Genomic DNA, 19,586 nt, shown 5'->3' with positions numbered 1-19,586 from the left:
TCTCTATCTTTTTTCCATGAAAACATTAAAGAAGAATGGATATATTGTATTTATTAATTATTATTATTATTATTTTAAATGAGAATTAATTGTTAATAGATATGCAAATCACTGTGTGCATTGGATATGGGGGGGTATTGTTCTTCACATTGGGGCAATTTAATAATGACAAATACAAAAGGAACAACTCAACCAAGGACAGACAGCCTGGTCTACAGAGCATCTCTCATCAAGACCATCTTAAGTCTCGGCTCACCTACACCATCAAAGTACCAGTCCGATTCTACCCACAAGGGCAGTTATTAAACCAAAATGCTGGGGTAATTTGCCCTGCGTGGAGGCACCAGAAAATAGTTTTTTAAATAATTGTATTTTTGTTCTGCAGCCTGGGTTTCCATGCTTCCACCATCGATGTGAAAAACAAAAAGTGACTCTGCGCTCCGATGGGTTAGGGCTACAGAGAGACTAGGCGCCCAATCTTCTTCCTTCCTTCCCTCCCTGACAGGCGTTGGTCAAGGGAGGGCCACTGAAGTGTTCATGGGAAGAGGGTGGCCAAGACTTCAGGGACCCAACTCTGCAGTGACATTTATGGCCCCAACCTATGGCTGGTGTAATAAAACAGGCAATATGTGTTCTTACACATCCATATAAGCAAACCGTGTACCCGCACATCAAATAAACACACAGAGATCCTTGAGATCCGATTATCAGAAGGCTCTAAGATCACATTGTGGGTTTAACAACCCTATTCAACTTTTAGGCCAAAGGGCTATGCTTTCCCTTCTCCAGATACTCCCAGGCTCACAATAACCCCCATCTTTGCCCTTCACAAACAGCACCAGTGCAAACAATCTCACCTTATACATAAAATGATGAGGAGGTCAATGTCTAGACTCACCTTTACACTTAGGGTGAGCACCAAGAGATTCCACCAAAGAGTGAATCTGAATACAAAAAAAAATATTTGAGAGGCAAATTGAAATTTGCCTCCTATTTTAATTCTGGAAAGTCGTACGTCGATGAAGAGAAACATCCCAGGTGAGTTCAAACTCGAGACGCTCCCAAGCGAGGAGACACTGTAAGGCAGTCTACTTGGCAGCTGTCTGTCCTCGGTTAAATTGCTCTCAAACTTTTTTGCATATTATTTAACTCTTCCATGACGTCTTGGTGCTCACCCCAAGTGTAAAGGTGAGTCCAGACATTGACCCTTTTGCTGTTTTGTGCATAAGGGGAAATGATCTCTGCTCCACTGATGTGTGGGAGAGGGAGAGGGAGAGGGAGAGGGAGAGGGAGAGGGAGAGGGAGAGGGAGAGGGAGAGGGAGAGGGAGAGGGAGAGGTCCTGGTCCTGGTCCTGGTCCTCTTCTGGGTGTTGTGCCTCCTGAAGAGTAGAAGGTTATCTGTGTTTGGCTGTAGGAAAGCCTTTTTCGTGATGTGGTGGAGCCAAGTGTTTGATTTTAGCTTGGTATGATGGATGGAATGTTGACAACCCATCTTAAGGAGATTCTGGATGAAGGGAACTGATGATGATGCTTCGTGAAGTTCCACCTTCTCATCTCAAGACAATCCAGTTGTTCCACTTACAAAACTGTCACGCACCCAAGGGGCCCATGGGCCCTCAAACGTTGTCCGTAATCAGTATTGTCTATAATGAACACCATACTTCTATACAGAAGAACCGAAGTCACGGAATGTAACAGAAACATAGAATTAGGGATAAGAGCCCTAGGTAATGGCGGTGGAGGAATCGGGAGAGAGCTTTGAGATGAGAACTTCATTAGATAATGCTGGCTCTGCCACAGGCTGCCCCTGATCTACAAATATTAATAGAATAGAACATGTTTCTGAGGTAGACATGAAGTGTCCATGGCTCATGTTCTTCGCATTAACCATCTTTGAACAAGTTGGAGTAGAAAATTGAAACTCGTTTCGATGAAAATTTGTATTTTTTTCAAAAAAATTTTTAGCCTTAACTATTTCTAGATAACTTTTTTTCTTCCCCGTAAAAATGGGTTTTCGCTTTCGAAACAAACGGCGAAAACGGCTTCTCTTGCTTTCTTGGTCGCCGTTTCTCTGCCGTGGTCGGGATCTGCGGGCAGCCTGTGGCCGGATTTAAACTTCTGTTCTGCAGCTTTCTCCGCCGCGGACCACAGGAAAGTACGTTTTCCAACGTGGTTCCAACATGTAACTTGTCATGCGTGTCAGCATATCACGCGGGATTTATATATTTACCTTGGTTTCCTGTAAATACAGAATTCAGGGAAATTCAGCTAATATTGGGGTTGGAATAAGCCACTAGTTATTGATTTAAAAAAAATAAAAAATTCTCAGACAAGAATTTTTTTTTTAAATACTTTTTAAAAATATAATTTCTGGACTATAAAAAGCAATTATATCCCCCCCCCCGAGTTGAATTGTAATGAATACGTCCATTATTTCTATTACCGAATGGACAAAAAAAACACGAATTGTCGCATAAAACACCCAGAAATCTGTTATTTTTATTGAATTTCATTTTTTTAATTATTTAGCTCCTGTGCGCACTGGGATTCGCAGCTGATGGCTTTCATGCAAATTTGCTTAATCTCCCATGATCCCTCAGTGCAGACTGCATCGGAATCCTCCCGTCAGCCCAAACAGGAAGTTGTAAGCCGCTTCCTGTTCTCTCCCCGCGTTGTTTTAGCGGGCGGCGCATGAGCCTCTAGCGCCAGAGATTGTTTCCAGCCTCCGTAACTTTAGGAGGATTAGAAACCCCCTCATAGAAATACCATGGGAGCCGCCATCATTACTTCCTGCTCCTCCCCCTTATGTTATCTCTCGCTCTCCTGTTGTTGCTGCTGATTGGTTCAGGAAGCTTTTATAGTGGACGAGGAGCTGATGAGATAATACTGGCTCTGCCACAGGCTGCCACCGATCTCAACTTCTTTTAAATATTAGTGTTTACCTAAAAATGAAACAATTACAGTGACTGTTGAATAAATACAAATACTTTTTTTTTTATTCTGAAAGTTGCGCTGGTGACCCCTCTATGTAAAAATTATTATTTTTTTAGTAAAAATGTCTGATTTTCTGCTTTTTATAGCATTTCTCCGGCTTTTTTTTTTTTTTTGATGGGAGTCTTCAGCTCCGTTTCTTGACCTCCGATTAACCCCCCCAGCCTTACTCCTCGGTGCAGGAATGAGGGAGGAACTGTGTCTAATACCCGGGCAAACATGCCATGTGCGATGCGCTCATTAGGCTCCGGGTCCCGTCCGCACGCCGGCAGCTACAGCACCGCCGGTTGGCTCCGACGGCGAGCTCTGTGATGATTGGCCTCCGCCCAAGAGTGATATAATCCGTGACTGCCAAAGCAGGTGCACGCCGGGGCTGTCAGCTTTAAAATGTATTTAATCATTCCCAGCCTCCCATCCAATAAACCCAGTTAAAGCGCACCGGCAAACATTCCGTCACATCTCTAGCAAATGCATAGATCAAAAATCATTTTCCTCCTCGTTATTATTGAAGCGATGGGCAAAAAAATGCGCAAAAAATGGCATATAACGTGGAGGTGAATGTAGGTAATATAACCGTACCTGCCCCTCCCCCCCGCCCGGGAAGTTTCAAATACAAAAATCTTTTGATCTATACAATTGCTATTAATTGCCAGTAAAAATAAAAAAAAATAATAATAATAGAGCCTCCGAGTTACTTAATATCATCTCTTTTTTTATCCTGGAGTTATTTAAAGGAAGTGTTTTTAAAACTTTGGAGACCGGGGTAAGCGTAATGCTATGGGGGGGGTCTTGGTGCAGAGGGGGGGGTTGGAATCGAGCCCCTGGCACCCGCAAAGAAGGAACAAACAGACCCCAAAGAGCGACTTCAGTTATGTTGCTTTACTTTATTTTAAATAGCAGCGCCACAAAAGAAAAAAATAAAAAAAAAAATACAAACAAATCTAAAAATAAAATTTTTAATGATTTCTAGATTAAAAAAAAAAACAGTGATAAAAAATAAAAATAAAAATAAATGTATGTGGGGTATTACCCTATACGGGCCAAACATAAATGGAGTTTCTTATAAGCAGGAGGACTTAACCCATGGAAGAAATACTGAGGGGAAAAATATATTTTTTCACACATTTTGTAAAAATATTTTATTACTATTGTGTTTATACAAAAGCCCAAAGTGTCCTGAAAAAAAATCTATACTTCCTGTACTCTACGTCAAGTATATGACTTGAAACATAGGTTTTGATAAGATAAGGGTAATGTAAAGAAGTTTTCGTTTACTGAGAAAATGGTAGATAAGTGGAACAGCCTCCCAGCAGAAGCGGTAGAGGGTAATACAGTGAGGGGATTAAACATGCGCGGGATAGACATACGGCTCCTGAATCTAAGACGAGACCAACGACTGATTAAGGTTTGAGTCTTTACAGCGGGAGAAACGGGCGACTAGACTGGGGCCGGATGGGGGCCAATCTGCCGGCAGAATTTCTACAAGAAACCAGTCATCATTCCTTCCTCTGCTGGAAGGCCATGCAGTGTATTTGCCACTTTCTTGTTAAGGTAAGTTGTACACTAAATACAGATTTAAAAAAAAAAGTATATGTAGTAGAAACTCACCTTACGTGTATACCACGGGGACCCCTTCATTATTCCTCCCCATTGAATTATTTCACCCCGTTTTAAGGGTTAAACCCCTTTTCAGTAGTTGGTCAGGATCCGCAGCCCTGACATAAAGCCCAGACGGATAGCAGAACCGCAAGGAGCGTCGGCGGGACGGGTCGACGGCCGGGGAGACGCGTGGAGCGAGAGAGCCTCTTCAAAACAGTTTATATTCCGTAATCTCTCGGCTATGCGCAGAGGAAGCAGCGCTGACACCGAGCACAGCGCCCGAGCTGCAGCTTCCTCTCACGACAAAATGCTTGGGGTTAACCCTTCCACTCCCAAAGCCCGACCCCTTTAAGACGCGTTATTAAACATGTCACATTTCTGGGAAAGTTTGCGGCAGGCCTAATGTAGCCAGCAGGCTCTTGGTGGGGGCCAATTGGCCCCTGGGCCTAATAACTTAATACTAGCTCCACCCACTCCCACGCTTAACGGCCCAATCGCCATACCTGGGAACATCCAGGCTACAGGTTCCGCAGGATGGAGGGGAAGTGGGCGGGGAGTAGGGCGTTCCCCGAGTTTCTCCTTGTTGTCTCGGAGACCCAGAGAAGGGATGCTTCACCCGGAGCTCTTTGACATCAATCTCCACCCACATGCCCAAATCCCTCCTATAAAGGGGAGGTTCCCCATTATTTATAGTGATGGACGTCGAGGAGACGCGGCAGAAGCTGCAGCCCGGCAGGCTGCGTCCTGATAAAAAAAAGATACAATTTATTTTCAGTTATTTCAATTATTTATGAAAAATATCAGCAAAACCTCCAAAAATAATATTTTTTTGAAAAAATAAAATGAATAATTTAAGGAAATTTATTTGTATGAATTTGAGAGAAAAGAGTAATAAAATCTCTCAGCCGGCGGCTCGTCGGGGAAACAAGATGCTTTTTTTTTTTTTTTTTTGTAGGATAATTAAATACAGAACGATGCAGCGTGGGGTGATGTGTGGAGATATTTATTCCGCCCCATCAGTGTTTTTTTTTTGCTCAGAATTTTATTTCTATCCCGGCTTCTTTCTTCCCAATTTTTCCCCAGAGCAGAAAACTAAACTTTTTTTTTAGCTGCGTTCTGTTTTAGGGGATTATTTTTTCCTCCCCGGTGCGGATCCCGTTCAGAGACAGCTGATGTTAACTGCAACTCTCATAATGCTCAGCCTCTAGAAACTTAGATATTCTAAAAGGACGCACGACAAGGGCTCTAGGGTCTTAGAACTACAAATCCCATCATCCTTAGCCAGTGGAAATATTTAGGTGCAAGCCCGGAGAAATTCACATTGGGCAAAAAATGGGCCCAAAAGGGGATCCGCCTAAAGCAGGGATACTGACCCCGTGTGTAAGGCCTTCTTATTGATGAGAGTTGCAGTCCGGGTCAGTCGGGGGTGGGGTGTACATGTTATTATCCTCAGCTGGAGTGGATCATATTGGCTGAGAATGATGGGAGCTGCATTCATTAGTTGTGCCAGATGTGTCCCATGCAACGTATAACAAGGCTGTCTGAGGGTGATGGGAGTTCTAGTCCACGTCATGCGGGGTGATGAGGCTTTGAGTTCCCGGAGGACTTCTTAAGAAATTTTGAGCTCCAATAAAGTCATTTTTCCACCCAGAATGTGGAGTCGGGAGGCAGTAATCTCATTGTTAAACCTCTTTACCCCCGCCGGCTGCCTGGACGTGATGGGAGTTGTAGCCCATAATTCCAGTTTGGGTGCTAAATGCTGCTTACCCCAATCACTCCCATTTCCGGTGGGGGATGATGAGAGTTATAGTCACCAAGATCAGCAGGAGGCTGTCTACCCCCAGGTTTCTATCTAGCTCCAATAACACTAATAACGGCTGGCTGAGGGTGCTGGGACTAGCCGGCGCTTGCTACACCCCCCAGCTAAAGCACCCCAGGCCCGTGACATACTGCTGGCATGATGTGAATGTATGGCTCACCGTGATGGGAGTTATAGTATTTCCCGTTCTGGCTGAGTCTGGTGGGAGTTAAGAGACATCAAGGCAGACAGATGCAAGGTACCCGCCCCAGCCGGTGGGCTCGCTATCCAGCTCCAGGAACACCGTTAGCCGGGCATGATGGGAGTTGCGTCTCCGAAGCCCAGCTGGCAGTGAGTTTGGGGAAAACCCCGCTCCCCTTTAACTCATACGGGCAGCGCAGGGGTTAATGCCCCCCCACCCCTGGCTGTGTGTGCTCCGGATCGGCTGCCAGCGGGAGGGGAAGAGAAGACCAACCCCGCCCCCGGTCCCGCCTCCACACCCGCCCCCTCCCACTGCCCTATAAGTTCCAGAGCCGTGCGAACTGCAGCTCATCCGCAACCCCATGAGCGCGATGGTCAGGCGGGCAGCAAGATGCTGGATGGACGCCGCTCCCTGGCATGGCTACCGCTGGCACTCCTAGTGCTGCACTGCACGGGCCCCGCCGCTGCTTACTTCGGGTAGGTGTCTGCCCCGGTCTGCGGGGGTAATTGCGATTCTGTCTTCCCCCGGGCAGCAGGGACCCCGCACTGGATGTGCCCCCCGATCCCACTGATCTGCTGCCTCCCGCCCTGTCACTGGCTTGTGGGGTACTTTAGCGCTGCGAGGCAGGTCACTGCATAGACTACCCCCAGCAGCTATATATGTATATATGTGTGTGTGCAGGGTTATTTGCCCCTCTGCCCAAATGCCCCCAAGTCCCTTCTAGAGGGAGAGGGTCCCAGTTAAGGTGCCCCACTGGCTGTCACATTGTAAGTGATCCTTTGTCACACATGTTGTTGCTTGGATCCAGTATTTGTTGATTGAGGCTGTATCTTCCCTGCTTTACTGTCTGCGGATTATCTGACTATTTCTCGAAGGAAACTGTATCCATCTCGCCAACGACACTCCAGGCACTTGGCGAGTTGGGTTATCATCGCCCCAGGGCAGCGATAATCTCAGATATCCACGGGAAGCCCCCCCAAAAAATGAATCGCCAGTTGTAAATTTTATGTTTTATTTTATTTTTCCTCCCCAATTGCACGCTCTTGAGTTTGATTTATGCGGAATGAATATACCGATACGATTTGCCGTCTTGTATTCCGCTCTGGAAAGAAATTGATTCCTGTTTTATTCCTATCGCTTCTCCAATGCGCTTCTGCCGTGGAAATGCCAATGATTTTTCTAATAATTAAATTCTTATATTTGCCTTTTTTTTTTTTTTTTTTTTTTAATTTTTAAAAATATTTGCCTTTTTTATGCGCATTATTATTAGTTCTATTTGAAAAATATATATGTTATGGATAAATGTTTTTTTTTTTTTTTTTATTATTCTTTAAATTTTATTATTCTTGGCTGTTATGTGTGTTTGAAAAACTATCGTCCTTTGCTTGTTATGTTTTGACAGAGTACAGAGGAGTTTATTAACTCCTTTTCGGGGGGGGGGTTACTTTTAAGACATGTAGCTCCCAGATGTTCAGCGCTCCAAGTTTTTTGGGTTTTTTTTTTAGAATTTCTTTTTCTTAGTATTTTTTACCTTGATGGGAAGTATCAAATTTTAGTTGATAACAGGCGCCTCGGTGAAAGAGCTTTTAAGGGGGAATTGAAAGAATTTTGTGGATAAAAAAACCTCTTTTTCCAAAAAATATACAAGAACGTCTTACGAATGGGGGTGACATAGCCCCCCCTCCCTATTTCTCTATTTTATCGATCCCGCAGAAATGTAACATTGCTAATTTATGGTTTTATGTGGGTTTTTGAGATCATGTAGTTTAACTCTTTCTCTGCCGGTGGGCTGGCTGTATGTAGTGTGGAAGCTGGTAACATTTTACACTTTTTTTTTTATTTTATTTTATATTTTGTGTTATTTTTTTTTTTTTCTGGTTCCGGCTTTGGTTCCGTTAAAGCGTTTCCGTGCCAAATGGTTGGATGAATGTATTGATTGCTTGTCTGGTACTCGGAGGGTTAAGGGCGCAGCTAGCTGATGGAATCGCAGAAAAGACGTTGTATGTGTATATATTATATATATAACAATGATGTCTCAAAAGCTTGCAATCTATTATCAGTCAGTTAGCCAATAAAGGGATCATCTTTTCCAGGTTTGCTCTTATTTTTTTTATAGTCCCACCCCATACCTGTAGAAATGCATTAAAATGGCAAATTTCTTTTTTTTTTCTGAAATTTTTCTACAATTTTGGTAAAATAACTCTGAGTGCCGTCCGTCTGCCGGTCTTTGCAGCTGAGTGCAGGTCAGACGTTAATAACGGTTATAGAATCTTATAGTTTCTCCCGTAACCATGCAGCGGTCGTATGTATTCTGGGTGTGGAGCTAGGACCCCCCCCCCAGGCAGCGTCTGGTTGTACCCCCTCTTATGTCATGTAAGAGACCAGCAGATCAGCCTCCCAGCAGAGGTGGTAGAGGGTAATACAGTGAGGGTATTAAACATGCATGGGATAGACATACGGCTCCTGAATCTAAGGCGAGACCAACGACTGATTAAGGTTTGACTCTTTACAGCAGGGAAAATGGGGTGACTAGACGGGGGCCGGATGGGGCCGATCTGCCGGCAGGTTTTAGGTGGATCATTCTGTGTCGCTCCGTTCTATTGGGTATAATAACCCCTTCTCCAAATGCTATGTACCCCTAACCCCCCCCTTGCCAATTTTCACCTGTTACCCACTTAGCGTAAACCGGATTCCTTTGCAGTTCCACCGTCTGTCCACTAGGGGGATCCATTAACCCATTGATAGATCCGGCTTTCTGGGCTGGAGATAATGCTGCGAGACCTGCAGGTGTATCCTGTTCTTAAAGAAAATACAGTATTTTTTTTCATGGGAAAGTTTCTTTTGTGTTTTTCTTTTCTCACTTTTACTATTTCTTCTTCAGCGTACAGTTTATGTTCTCCGCAGGAGAACGCAGACTTTATACATTTGAACTTGTGGCCAAAAGGCAGATAATTCTCTGGATTTTATAAAAAAAAAAAAAATTGAGATTTTTTTCAATGCATTCTAATTCGACTTTCAATACGACTTTAACCCTTTTGTGACCCAAACAGTTAAATATGTTTAATTACGACTTGCGATACATATCAGAGGGTGTTTGATGCAAGCCCAGCCGAGTCATATAGGCGTGCATCGGCTCAGAGGGGCCTCAGAGGTCTCTTTTTCAGATGGCGGAAAATGGAATGATTCCATCTGAACGAGAGACTTCTGAGGTCCTGAAAGCTTATGTAATGTTGCATCTTTTTTTCTATGTTGTCCAATAAAAGTTATGGACTTCGACCAAAGACTCCATGAGCAGAGCCCACGTTTGGATTCGTGATGAGGGAACGAGCCCTCTGACAGGTGGAATTAAAAACCCCTATCGCCCTCAGCAAACCATGAACTCTGTTCCCATGAGCGTGCCCTTATACTCTAATGAGTTGGCGCCTCGGACCCCTTTTAATGGTCAGAGCAGGGGGGTTGCTGAGGTTTAGGCTGCGCTCTGGCGTGTTAAGGGTTAAATTCTGCGTAACGTGATCTGGAGGTAATCGCTGTATATGCTTTGGGGGGGGGGGACCTGTGTCCAGACGTGATCCGTAAAATAAACGGAATAGTTCTGCGCGTCACTCAAGGCGCTGGGAGGCCGCCGGCCACAAATTCTGCATTTTTGTTACATTTTTTTTTATTTTTTTATTTTTTTGGGGGTTTGTTTTTTTTTTCTCCTCTGTCTGACATGCGCTGACTTGACTCTGTAGCCTTTGCCATCCAGGCAGCTCACAAGACGCCTCAGGCCATCAATTTGCTTTCGCTGTCACTGAAACTGCCGGCACGAGACTCGGTTGGAGTCAAACTCCCATCATTCTGAGCCAGGAAGAGGATTTATTCTCTAAATAAAATTGCACAATCTCATCAGATATACAATATGGGTGGGGGGGGCAATTTAAAGATTTGGAGCCAATATCGTAAACCTTTTTTGGGGTGTTACAGGGCTTTTAGGCAGAATTTACCCCCCTGGATGGATTGTCCGTTGGCGAGGGGCAAATATTTTTGCCCAGGTCCAAAAAAAAAACCATTTGGAAATTAGAACTTTCCTAACCTGCGGGAAAAATGCTTGCGCCACAAACTTGATTTGGTGATGTCATCACCATGCGCTGTTACGGGCAAAGTCATGTGTTGTGATGTCAGCAGGTAACTTCCGCGTGTAGCATTCAAGTTGCCACGGTAACATCATTGTCCACTTTTTTTTGCCATCCTTGTTCTGGGGCCCCTTTCAGTAAATGGCTTTTGGATAGGACTCGATCGCAGGCGCTGACCATGTTGGCTACCAAATTTTTTTTTGGCTACTTGCTTGGCTGCCCCTGAGCCGGCCCTGTATACTGTATAATGAATACGCAAATTGGAGATTCTCAAACTCGGCTAGAACCGGCCCCCGGAGAGTTTGTAACATTTTAGTTAAGGCTGGCTGAGAGTTATGGGAGTTGTTGTTCTAACAGGAGGCAGAAGATAAATAATTGTGTTGGCACGCTTTTATATTAGCGCTGACAGACTGGCGAGCGCCGCGCATGCGCGTATAAAAATGCATCGTCTAGCTTCATTGTCAGACCCTCCCGGCCCCGGCGCGCTTTGCAGAACCAGCCTTTAATTATGGTGCCGGGTAATGACGGGATAGAGAGACGCGGGGCCCAGAAATCTCTTTAACCCTTTGCCTGGCGGCCGGTCCAAACGATGGCTGCGGGGCAAAAAAAACATAAAAAAATCTCTAAATTACTGAGAAAATTGTAATCCAGTTTGGTAAATGGTAATCTTGCGCATGCGCGCCAGAGATCTCCTGAGTTGTTTAAATATTCTTTTTTTTTTCGTGCATTTTTTACGAGGGGGGGGCAACTCTAAAAATACGGTATAAATCTCTAATCTCTTCATATGGACCATAATATGGACGCCATTATCGGGAGGATCTCGTCACATCTTCGGAATGGAGAGTTTAGCCAGAATTTGGTTAAATTGTGTTTCTTTTTTTTTTATATATACTTGGCCGATTATCCGCCTGTCATGTGACGTTTAATTCCCGCGTTTCCCGTACGTTGTCAGCACACGCGTGTCATTTGCACTCGTGAAGTGGTAGCCGTGTTGGGAAGATTGAGATCTGGTTTGTGATCTGCACGGCAGACAAGGGTTAAATCTTATATCGCATTCCGGAATGTTGGAGAAATACAAAGCCTTCTCCTTAGAATTCCATCGTATAATTACCCAGCGCCCCCCCCCCCCGGAGTCCAACCCCTGCCCCTGGGGACTCTAAATGCCCCTGCAATTCTGAATATTAACCCTTAAATATTATCTTAGGTTCAGTCTCTTAGCCTATTTTCACCTCCATCTACAATGTCGCTTGATCTGAAAGCTGATTGGTCATTAGCTTCTAGTGACACTAGGCGCTTGGTACTTGGCCCCCAAGGGCCACTCTTGTATTTGTCATGTATCCTTATTAGGAGGGTACATCCAATAGTATATTGGGCCCGGTCACTGGCCCCCTCACTGACTCTCGAGGCCCGCGCCTTGGCACAGGGCACTGGGACGCATGTGAGGTCAGATGGGCAGCAGGCCCCGTCTTTGAGTTTGCACTGGGCCCCAGGATTTCTGGCCCCTGGGCTCCCGGTAACATTAAATCCCCGCGTGACTTTTCAGCGGCTGCCTCTGTTTGGAGAGGTATTTCGGGGTCAGTGAAAGCGTGGGGGGCAAGTTTTTAATGTCTTTAACAAACGAGTTCACTAATTTCCCCGACGGCTTATTTGTTCTCGTGTAATTATCCGTCGTGCGTATCTGCCGGTCGCCACGGTCGGATTGAGATGCTCCGTTTACCCCTCTGGCACTCAAAGAGTTAAAATTTGTGACTTGTAACTAAAGTTATTTACTAAGAACCTTCTACCCCCCCTTGTCAAGTGAATTCAACGAAATGGGTTTTCTTAAAATTATATATATTTTATATATAAACTGTAATTAAAAATTCCAAATTGTATAAATTAAACCCAATCCACCCAAAATGTGAATTAATAAAGTTAAAATGTTAGACGTTGACTTCTTCTGAGGTACTTTACAGGGTAAGCTATTTTATTAAATAAAAAGCCACAAATTTATTTCATCAGAGTCCCTTTTATGGAAGTGAACATTTTTTTTTGTAGTTTATTGAAAAGCAAAAATAAAAATGTTTTTAGGACATTCTAGAAACGTGCAAAATTTATATAAAAGACGCCCCTGTGGGATCCGTTTTACTTCTGTAAATATTTTTTTTTTATTGATTTCGGCCTGCGTCGTGTCAGAATTTGGAGGAATACCTGACTGACAGACAGGACTGTCGGAGATCGCGTTGCTTAGCGACGGGTCACGTGATCGCCGCGTAAATCACATGACCTGCGCCTTTGTGTGTCCGCATGTTGGCGGCGCGGATCTGAGGTCTGAATAAAAGACCACCTCGATTTCATTTACCCCCCCCCCCCCCGATAATGGAGCAAATACACCATACGTCGCCCTTAACCTGCTGAAATTAATCGGGGGGGTGTCGTTGGAAAGATAGAGTCAGGGGGGGTCCGCGCGGCACACGCCGGTAAACGGTTGGCGGTTCCAGCTGTCAGTACGCAGTAAATTTCTTTTGATTGGATTCCTCGGCGTCTGTTACCGGGGTTGAGTTTCACGGCAATTTTTAGCTAGCAGATACCATAACGCAGCGTGATGTCCGAGCCCCTGTCTGACCCTATAACTAGCATAGTGCCCTCTCTGCCCTCCCGCTTCCCTGCCCCTGTATACACGTCAGGCGTCTGACCCCTCCGTCCGGCTACAGCTTCCTGATGGGGCATTATTTGGGGCAGGAGATCATTATCTGCCTCTGATCACCTTTTAAAGAGATAAAATCCTGCCCATTTCTCCCGCTATAAAGACTCAAACCTTAATCAGCCGTTGGTCTCATCTTAGATTCAGGCTGTCCCATGCATGTTTAATACCCTCACTGTATTACCATCTACCACCTCCGCTGGGGGGCTTTTCCACTTATCTACCACCCAAATCCCATTTGGATCCAAAGACGTCGTTTGAACTCAATACGGAACTTTGCCAACGAGTCAACTCGGTGACTTCCTTCTCTATTATGAAGAGCCAGACCCAGGGCCTTGGGTTGCCCTGTATAATGCATGGATCAAATACATAGGTGATTGTAAAGAAACTGATCTCACGATGCGTCTCAGTGGCCTGCAGAGCGTCTCCATAAGTAATGCTCCGCAGGGTCACGTGCGGCTTGTTTGGTGCTCCTGACACCCTAGGGTGTCTCGCCGGCTGTCGGGTGGCAGACATCGACCAAAAAAACCCACCAAAGGTCAGAAGAGAAACATCACTGACCTCATCCTGAAAAACAATATGGGCACAAAAGCCCGTTTAATGGGCTCTCAGACAGAGCGAGATGGCTGGTAGGAGAAGACAGACGGAGAATTAGACTGTGTCCATCTCCTAGAGCGTCGACACAGGACAGCTGTGGGTAATCTTCCCGATGTTCCAGTAGGAGGATAGGAATGCCGCGTCTCCCCATGTGTGGCCCGTGGAACACAAGTGCATTAGGGGCACAAATCCCCCGTGCTACATGCTAACAGGGTTGTGTCAGCACGCAATTATGTGACGGTCCCCGTGGCTCGTTCAAGGGAGCTTTATATACGAGACAAATCTCCTCGGCAGACAAAAGATTTGATAACGAGGGTGAGAACGTCTCGAGTTTTTTTTCTTCTCATAATTCTCATTCTCAAGCTTGGGAAGCTTTTGAGAAATGTTGATGGTCTTCATGCATCCAGAACTGGAGGAATTCCGGGGCTGATTAAGAGAGAGGCCATATTGTTGGATTTTGTAGAATGATCTAGAATTTCGTTCCTGGTCTGCTGGTAAATATGACCCACAGACATTCCAGTTCTCCGACATCCTGGCCACTTCATGGACTTGGACATCCCCTTGGCCACCTCGGGAACATAACCAACGATCCCCTATCTCCAGAATGACTCCTGAGCATCCCATTGGTTGCTATGATACAACCACTTTTATAAGTTTGCCCCGACATCTCTATTTATGTAGAATGCCCATGGAATTTTAGCAGTTTCCTTCCAGAACCACCCAGAATTCTAATTATGAGCAAAAATTCTATGTATATTAAAATTGAGCCGGTCCACTTCAGACTCCGGGGGAACTGAGGTCAAATTTACTTCCTAAGATGTTTAGCTCGTGAAATTGTACCATAAATGACTTCAGCCCCATAACATTAAACTTCCTCTTCCCACTTTAAATAGACTTATTACTTCTCTCTCGCTCCTTGTACAGGCTATCGCTTACATATATTTTTAGGGCACTTTACATATTATGGGGTTAATCTCCAGACTCCTTCCAAGTCATTAAGTGCCTACAGAGTAGACGGATCAGGGGCTTCCTTGGGTTTTTAGTTCTTCACCCTCCACCAGGTTGCATCTGATAGATCCCAGGGTCCATCAATGCTGGATTTGCTGTTACAAACATCATTTTTTTTTCCCCTCACTCTCTAAATTGCACAATAGACGGACTGTAACCAGATACTCGGCCCACTTGGAAAACTGCGCTGTCACATTGAGAATAACACTGGAAGGGAAAGTCACTCTCGCATTCCACATCTTCAGCAAACACATCTGTTTCCATTTTATAGGGTACGGCTTTATTGGAAGTTGGCAAGCGTTCCCCTCTCTTAACAATGACAATCATAAAAGAGGCTTCACCACTTTATAGGATCGCAGAATTATTCTATACATTTTTTTTTTTTGTAATTTTAGAGGTTAATTCAGATTTTTTTTTTTACATTTTATAGTATTTTTGTGCTTATTTATTTTTTATAAATTTATTTTCTTATATTTTTTTGTTTTCCTATGACATGTGACATCTGTTGTGTATTTTGATAATATGCTTATTGATGGTCTGTTGATCCATGTAGTTTTAAACCGTTAAGAATACATAGCTGGGCAGAAGAGCTCACAGTCTACGCAAACCCCCCCCTCCCCACACACCGCTGTCTTATTCCGTGCTGAAGATCTCAGCCTTGCGGTGACACGGTGTTACACCGCCAGCATTGTTTCCTTGAGTGAGGGAACTCAAACATTCTAAGGCCCCGTCGGTGAAACGTGCAGATGGAATGTATGTGCGTTCCAATTGGCCGTCTACTGGCATCTGCGACTGTCTAACATTTCCCTTAATACCTGGGGACTGAGGGTGTCCAGATGTCAGACTCTGCTGTTCATGGCTAAAATATTCTGATCCTGGAGGAACAGCTGCTGGGGAGAGTCTGTTACACTCGCTCGCCCTTCGTTATATTTATTTCTCTTCTTGAACCGGGCACTTCCAGACCGAGCCGAGGAACTTCGTTATTAAGCACGGAACATTAACTCTGAATACAAAGTTCCCTACAGCGACGTGAAGTTGATGACCTGCACGAGTTCATTTTCAGAGTGACTTTCTAATAGATTTAGTTTTTGGGTCCTTGTTCCAAGCATTATTGGCAACATATCTTTAAATTTATCATCATCAGTGCTTGGTTGTAGAGCTGTAGATACTTTGAGATGTTGACCAGGTCCTCTCTTAGGGCAACCACCGGAAATTGGCTTTAAAATAATTTAAAGAAGGGGGGGATTGAGAAAATGAACTCTATTTAGCTGTGAGTGGTCTATTAGTTGGCAACTTTTAAGGAAAAAGAATGCCAAACACTCAAAATTAAATGTTTGGAATTTTTGATGGTCAACTTCTCCCAGGTCATCTTCATCAATCTACGCGCAGTGTAGGTCTTGACTTGCCCCCCATCGTAGATGTTCTTTTCTTGTCACACTTGTAGGTCAACCTCCGTCGATGTTTCTCCTTAAAACAGGTCTATCTTTTGTTTAATTATTACTTATTTATTTTCTAAGGCTGTCCACCATATTGCGATAAACGATTCCGGTGGCATCTCCAACTTTACTGCCCTCGCTGTAAGAACATTGCTAACAATTCCAATTTTCTTTTCTTCTCTGAACTCCATAGCTGATGGATAGATGGACCCTCTCAGGTCCATCTACCTCTGTATTTCTTCCACTTGCACCCAGACCCACCAAGTATCCTGTTCATGGTTGGGTATGGAAGAAAGGAGGGTTTGATGTCGCTTGTTACTTTGTGAGAGGGATCAATGGTCTTTATGTTGGAGACAAAACAGGGTGATGGCCAGAACAAGGTTTTCACAACACTTCAATGTTGGCCCCTTCCAGCCGGTGACCCCTGTAGTGTGCCCTTTTGTTCTTCGGAATGACCCTGAATAGAGCCCGCCGTGCCTGTTCCTTTAAGATCTCTCGTTACGAGTTTGCTGGTCACTGATTTGTAGACAGTCGAGGTTTTTTTTTGTTTTTGGTGCCAAACCATTCTTGGGTCTGCAATAGATGTGTAAATAGGAGCCTAAAAAACAAAAAAATCTCCCAGTCTCCGGTGGTCGATCTGCGATTAATGATTCACTACCTTGTGAAAAGTTCAAACCACGTCAATGAATCGCGGCTCCATGTCCAGGTCTGGCGAGAGCCAGCGATCGGCTTAATAATTAAAGGACGCATGCTTTATCACGGATTTATCAGCGCTGCCTCTGGGGCTATTCAGCGCCAGATAATTGAATGGGGTCAGCAGGTTATCCAAGTGGTGACTACATTCCGTGTGACCACAATGGCAGCTAAAGAGTGCTGGTTCTCCTCATTTTTTTCTTTAACTGCATGTAACCCCTGGCTGAGAGATTTAAGGCTGCTGTTCCACTTAGGCGAAACATTAATTACTCTCTGTTAAGCAGATAATGCCCTGGTTGTTCTCCTCTTCCTCACTTCCAGAGATGGGGACAGGGGTTCCTGCCCGGTCATACCCCCCATGTGCTAGTTTATGCCTCCCGGGAGCAGGATATTGAGGGGTGCGTCGGCCCATCCCACGTGCGCGCTGTGCCTGCGCGGAATATCCGTGTGCAGTAACTGTTTTAGGGATCTGATGGATCTGTTTTTGCAGTTCTCGTTTGGCAAATCAGTCGTTTTGCTGAGAGCTTTTTACATAAAGGAATTCCCACGGCACGTGTGCTAGAATTATGTTTCATGGTGATGCGGACTCTGTGGGGGGGTGATAGTTACATTGTGGCGGGGAAACAATAGAGCGGTTATTCTGCGAGTATTGGGGTCGGTGCCATATGGATGACAATATGCATTAAACATTAGTCTGTTTAGAACTAGATGTTCAGAGGCTGAGATGGGATGGAAGGAAGTTTTACTTTACTGAGAGGGTGGAGGATAAGTGGAACAGCCTCCCAGCAGAAGTGGTAGAGGGTAATACAGTGAGGGGATTAAACATGCATGGGATAGACATACGGCTCCTGAATCTAAGACGAGACCAACGGCTGATTAAGGTTTTAGTCTTTACAGCAGGAGGAACGGGCGACTAGACGGGGGCCGGATGGGGCCGATCTGCAGATTCTAGATTTCTGGGATGCCCCGTTTATGTCATTGCAGGGGGGACAGCTCTGCGCATGCACTAAGGTCCGTATTATAAAACTGGAGCTGAAATCCACATTCGGTGCCGCGGCTGGGTGTAGGAAAACCTCACGATGATGTCATTAAGGAGTCTGCTTTCCTGTGTTACTTGTGTCTGGGGACAGAGTTTAGGCGGCGGTGGGTGCCCAGCACTGGACCTGGCAACGACTACTCCAATTAAAGGGACACTCCAGCCAGCGCGTGCGCTTTAATGCATATGACAGCTGAGAGGTCCCTTTAAATGCTTGTGTCCCCTTTGTAAATGCCTGGGGCAGGGGGTCTCCAGAAGCCCTCTATGCATTTAACCCTTTCTCCAGTGATCTGTTTCGACAACACGTCTTGCCCCGCGATATACTCGCTCGCATTCTGCCCCGGGCTCTGGTGCTGTTACCCGCAGGCTGCAGCTTCTCCATAAGGCAAATAAATATTAATAATATATATATAAATATTTTAAAGAATGCATATTAAAGTAACAAATGCCGGTTAACTCTTTGCTTACCAGATGGCTTTTTAAATGTGTCCCTTCCGTGTAAATTTTAAAGGGACCGCCACACTCCTGGAAATGACTGTTTCCCCCGTGTCCGTCCTGGGTCCCGTCCCCGATCGCGCCAGGAGGGATAGCGTGTCCATTAATCACGGTTAAGGCTGGAAAGGGTCAGGATTTTCCTGATGACTCCATATGATGTGATGTCGCTGGGTGTTGACCTTGATTTCCTTCCCCCTGTGCGACTCGGTCCGCCGACAGGAAGTGGACACGTTGCTGGAGAAAAATGTCCAAACACGTTAGTAATTTTTTTTAGTACATCTTATACTGTTTTAAAATATCAGATTTTTTTTTTCATTACAAAAAATAGATTTCTGGTATCCTCTGCTTTTTTTTTTTCTTTCTAGCCTTTACTGGGCTTGTGATGGACCCACGAAAACTTTTCTGATCTATAATATATATTTTTTATATTTATTTTTATTTAGTATTGGTCCTCATCTATTTTTTTAAGCATTATCCATTTATCACCCGCTATCAGGTGCATTTTGACAGAGCGGGGTTAAAGTGGCGTTTTATGGTCCGCAGGACCCCCTTCCGCCCTAATTAACGATAACAGGGAAGCCGAATAGGCATTTCCGTTCGGTCAGCGATTTCCGGAGAGCTCTTTGGGAAATCGCCCCCCTCGTACGGCGGATTTCACGCACCTCGCATGCTCATCTCCTCCATACTGTGCGGCTCTTCCTCCGCTGTGATTAACTTCATTCCGATTGATTCCATCTTTTTGGGTTTTGGTCCTCCCACCTGTCGGTTTCTTCCCCGCAGGAATAGGATGGGTTAAACCCTTCTGCCCGGGCCGGATTAAGACCCTCTGGGACCCCTAGGCATGTATGCAGTGACTCCTCTTGACCTCATTGACTACAACGCAGCTGGTGGTGGTGCACATCATCCTTTATCTTATTTCGGGGCCCTCCAGAGCTT

At 45.0% G+C, this 19,586-nt stretch overlaps 1 protein-coding gene across 1 annotated transcript in view; it reads left to right on the top strand.

Annotated features, from left to right (window-relative positions):
• Window positions 1-6,962: 6,962 nt before the first annotated feature.
• Window positions 6,963-19,586, top strand: part of WNT9A (Wnt family member 9A) — a 48,327-nt gene continuing 35,703 nt past the window's right edge. The window contains exon 1 of the mRNA XM_053467331.1: window positions 6,963-7,066. Within this exon, the coding sequence (XP_053323306.1) occupies window positions 6,981-7,066 (86 nt within the window). The 5' untranslated portion in view covers window positions 6,963-6,980. The remainder of the gene's footprint in view (window positions 7,067-19,586) is intronic.

This window comes from Spea bombifrons, chromosome 5 (genome assembly GCF_027358695.1).
Source record: "Spea bombifrons isolate aSpeBom1 chromosome 5, aSpeBom1.2.pri, whole genome shotgun sequence".
NCBI classification, from domain to species: domain Eukaryota; kingdom Metazoa; phylum Chordata; class Amphibia; order Anura; family Pelobatidae; genus Spea; species Spea bombifrons.
Note: the sequence above shows the minus strand (reverse complement) of the source record. Positions and strands in the feature narration are given on the sequence as shown.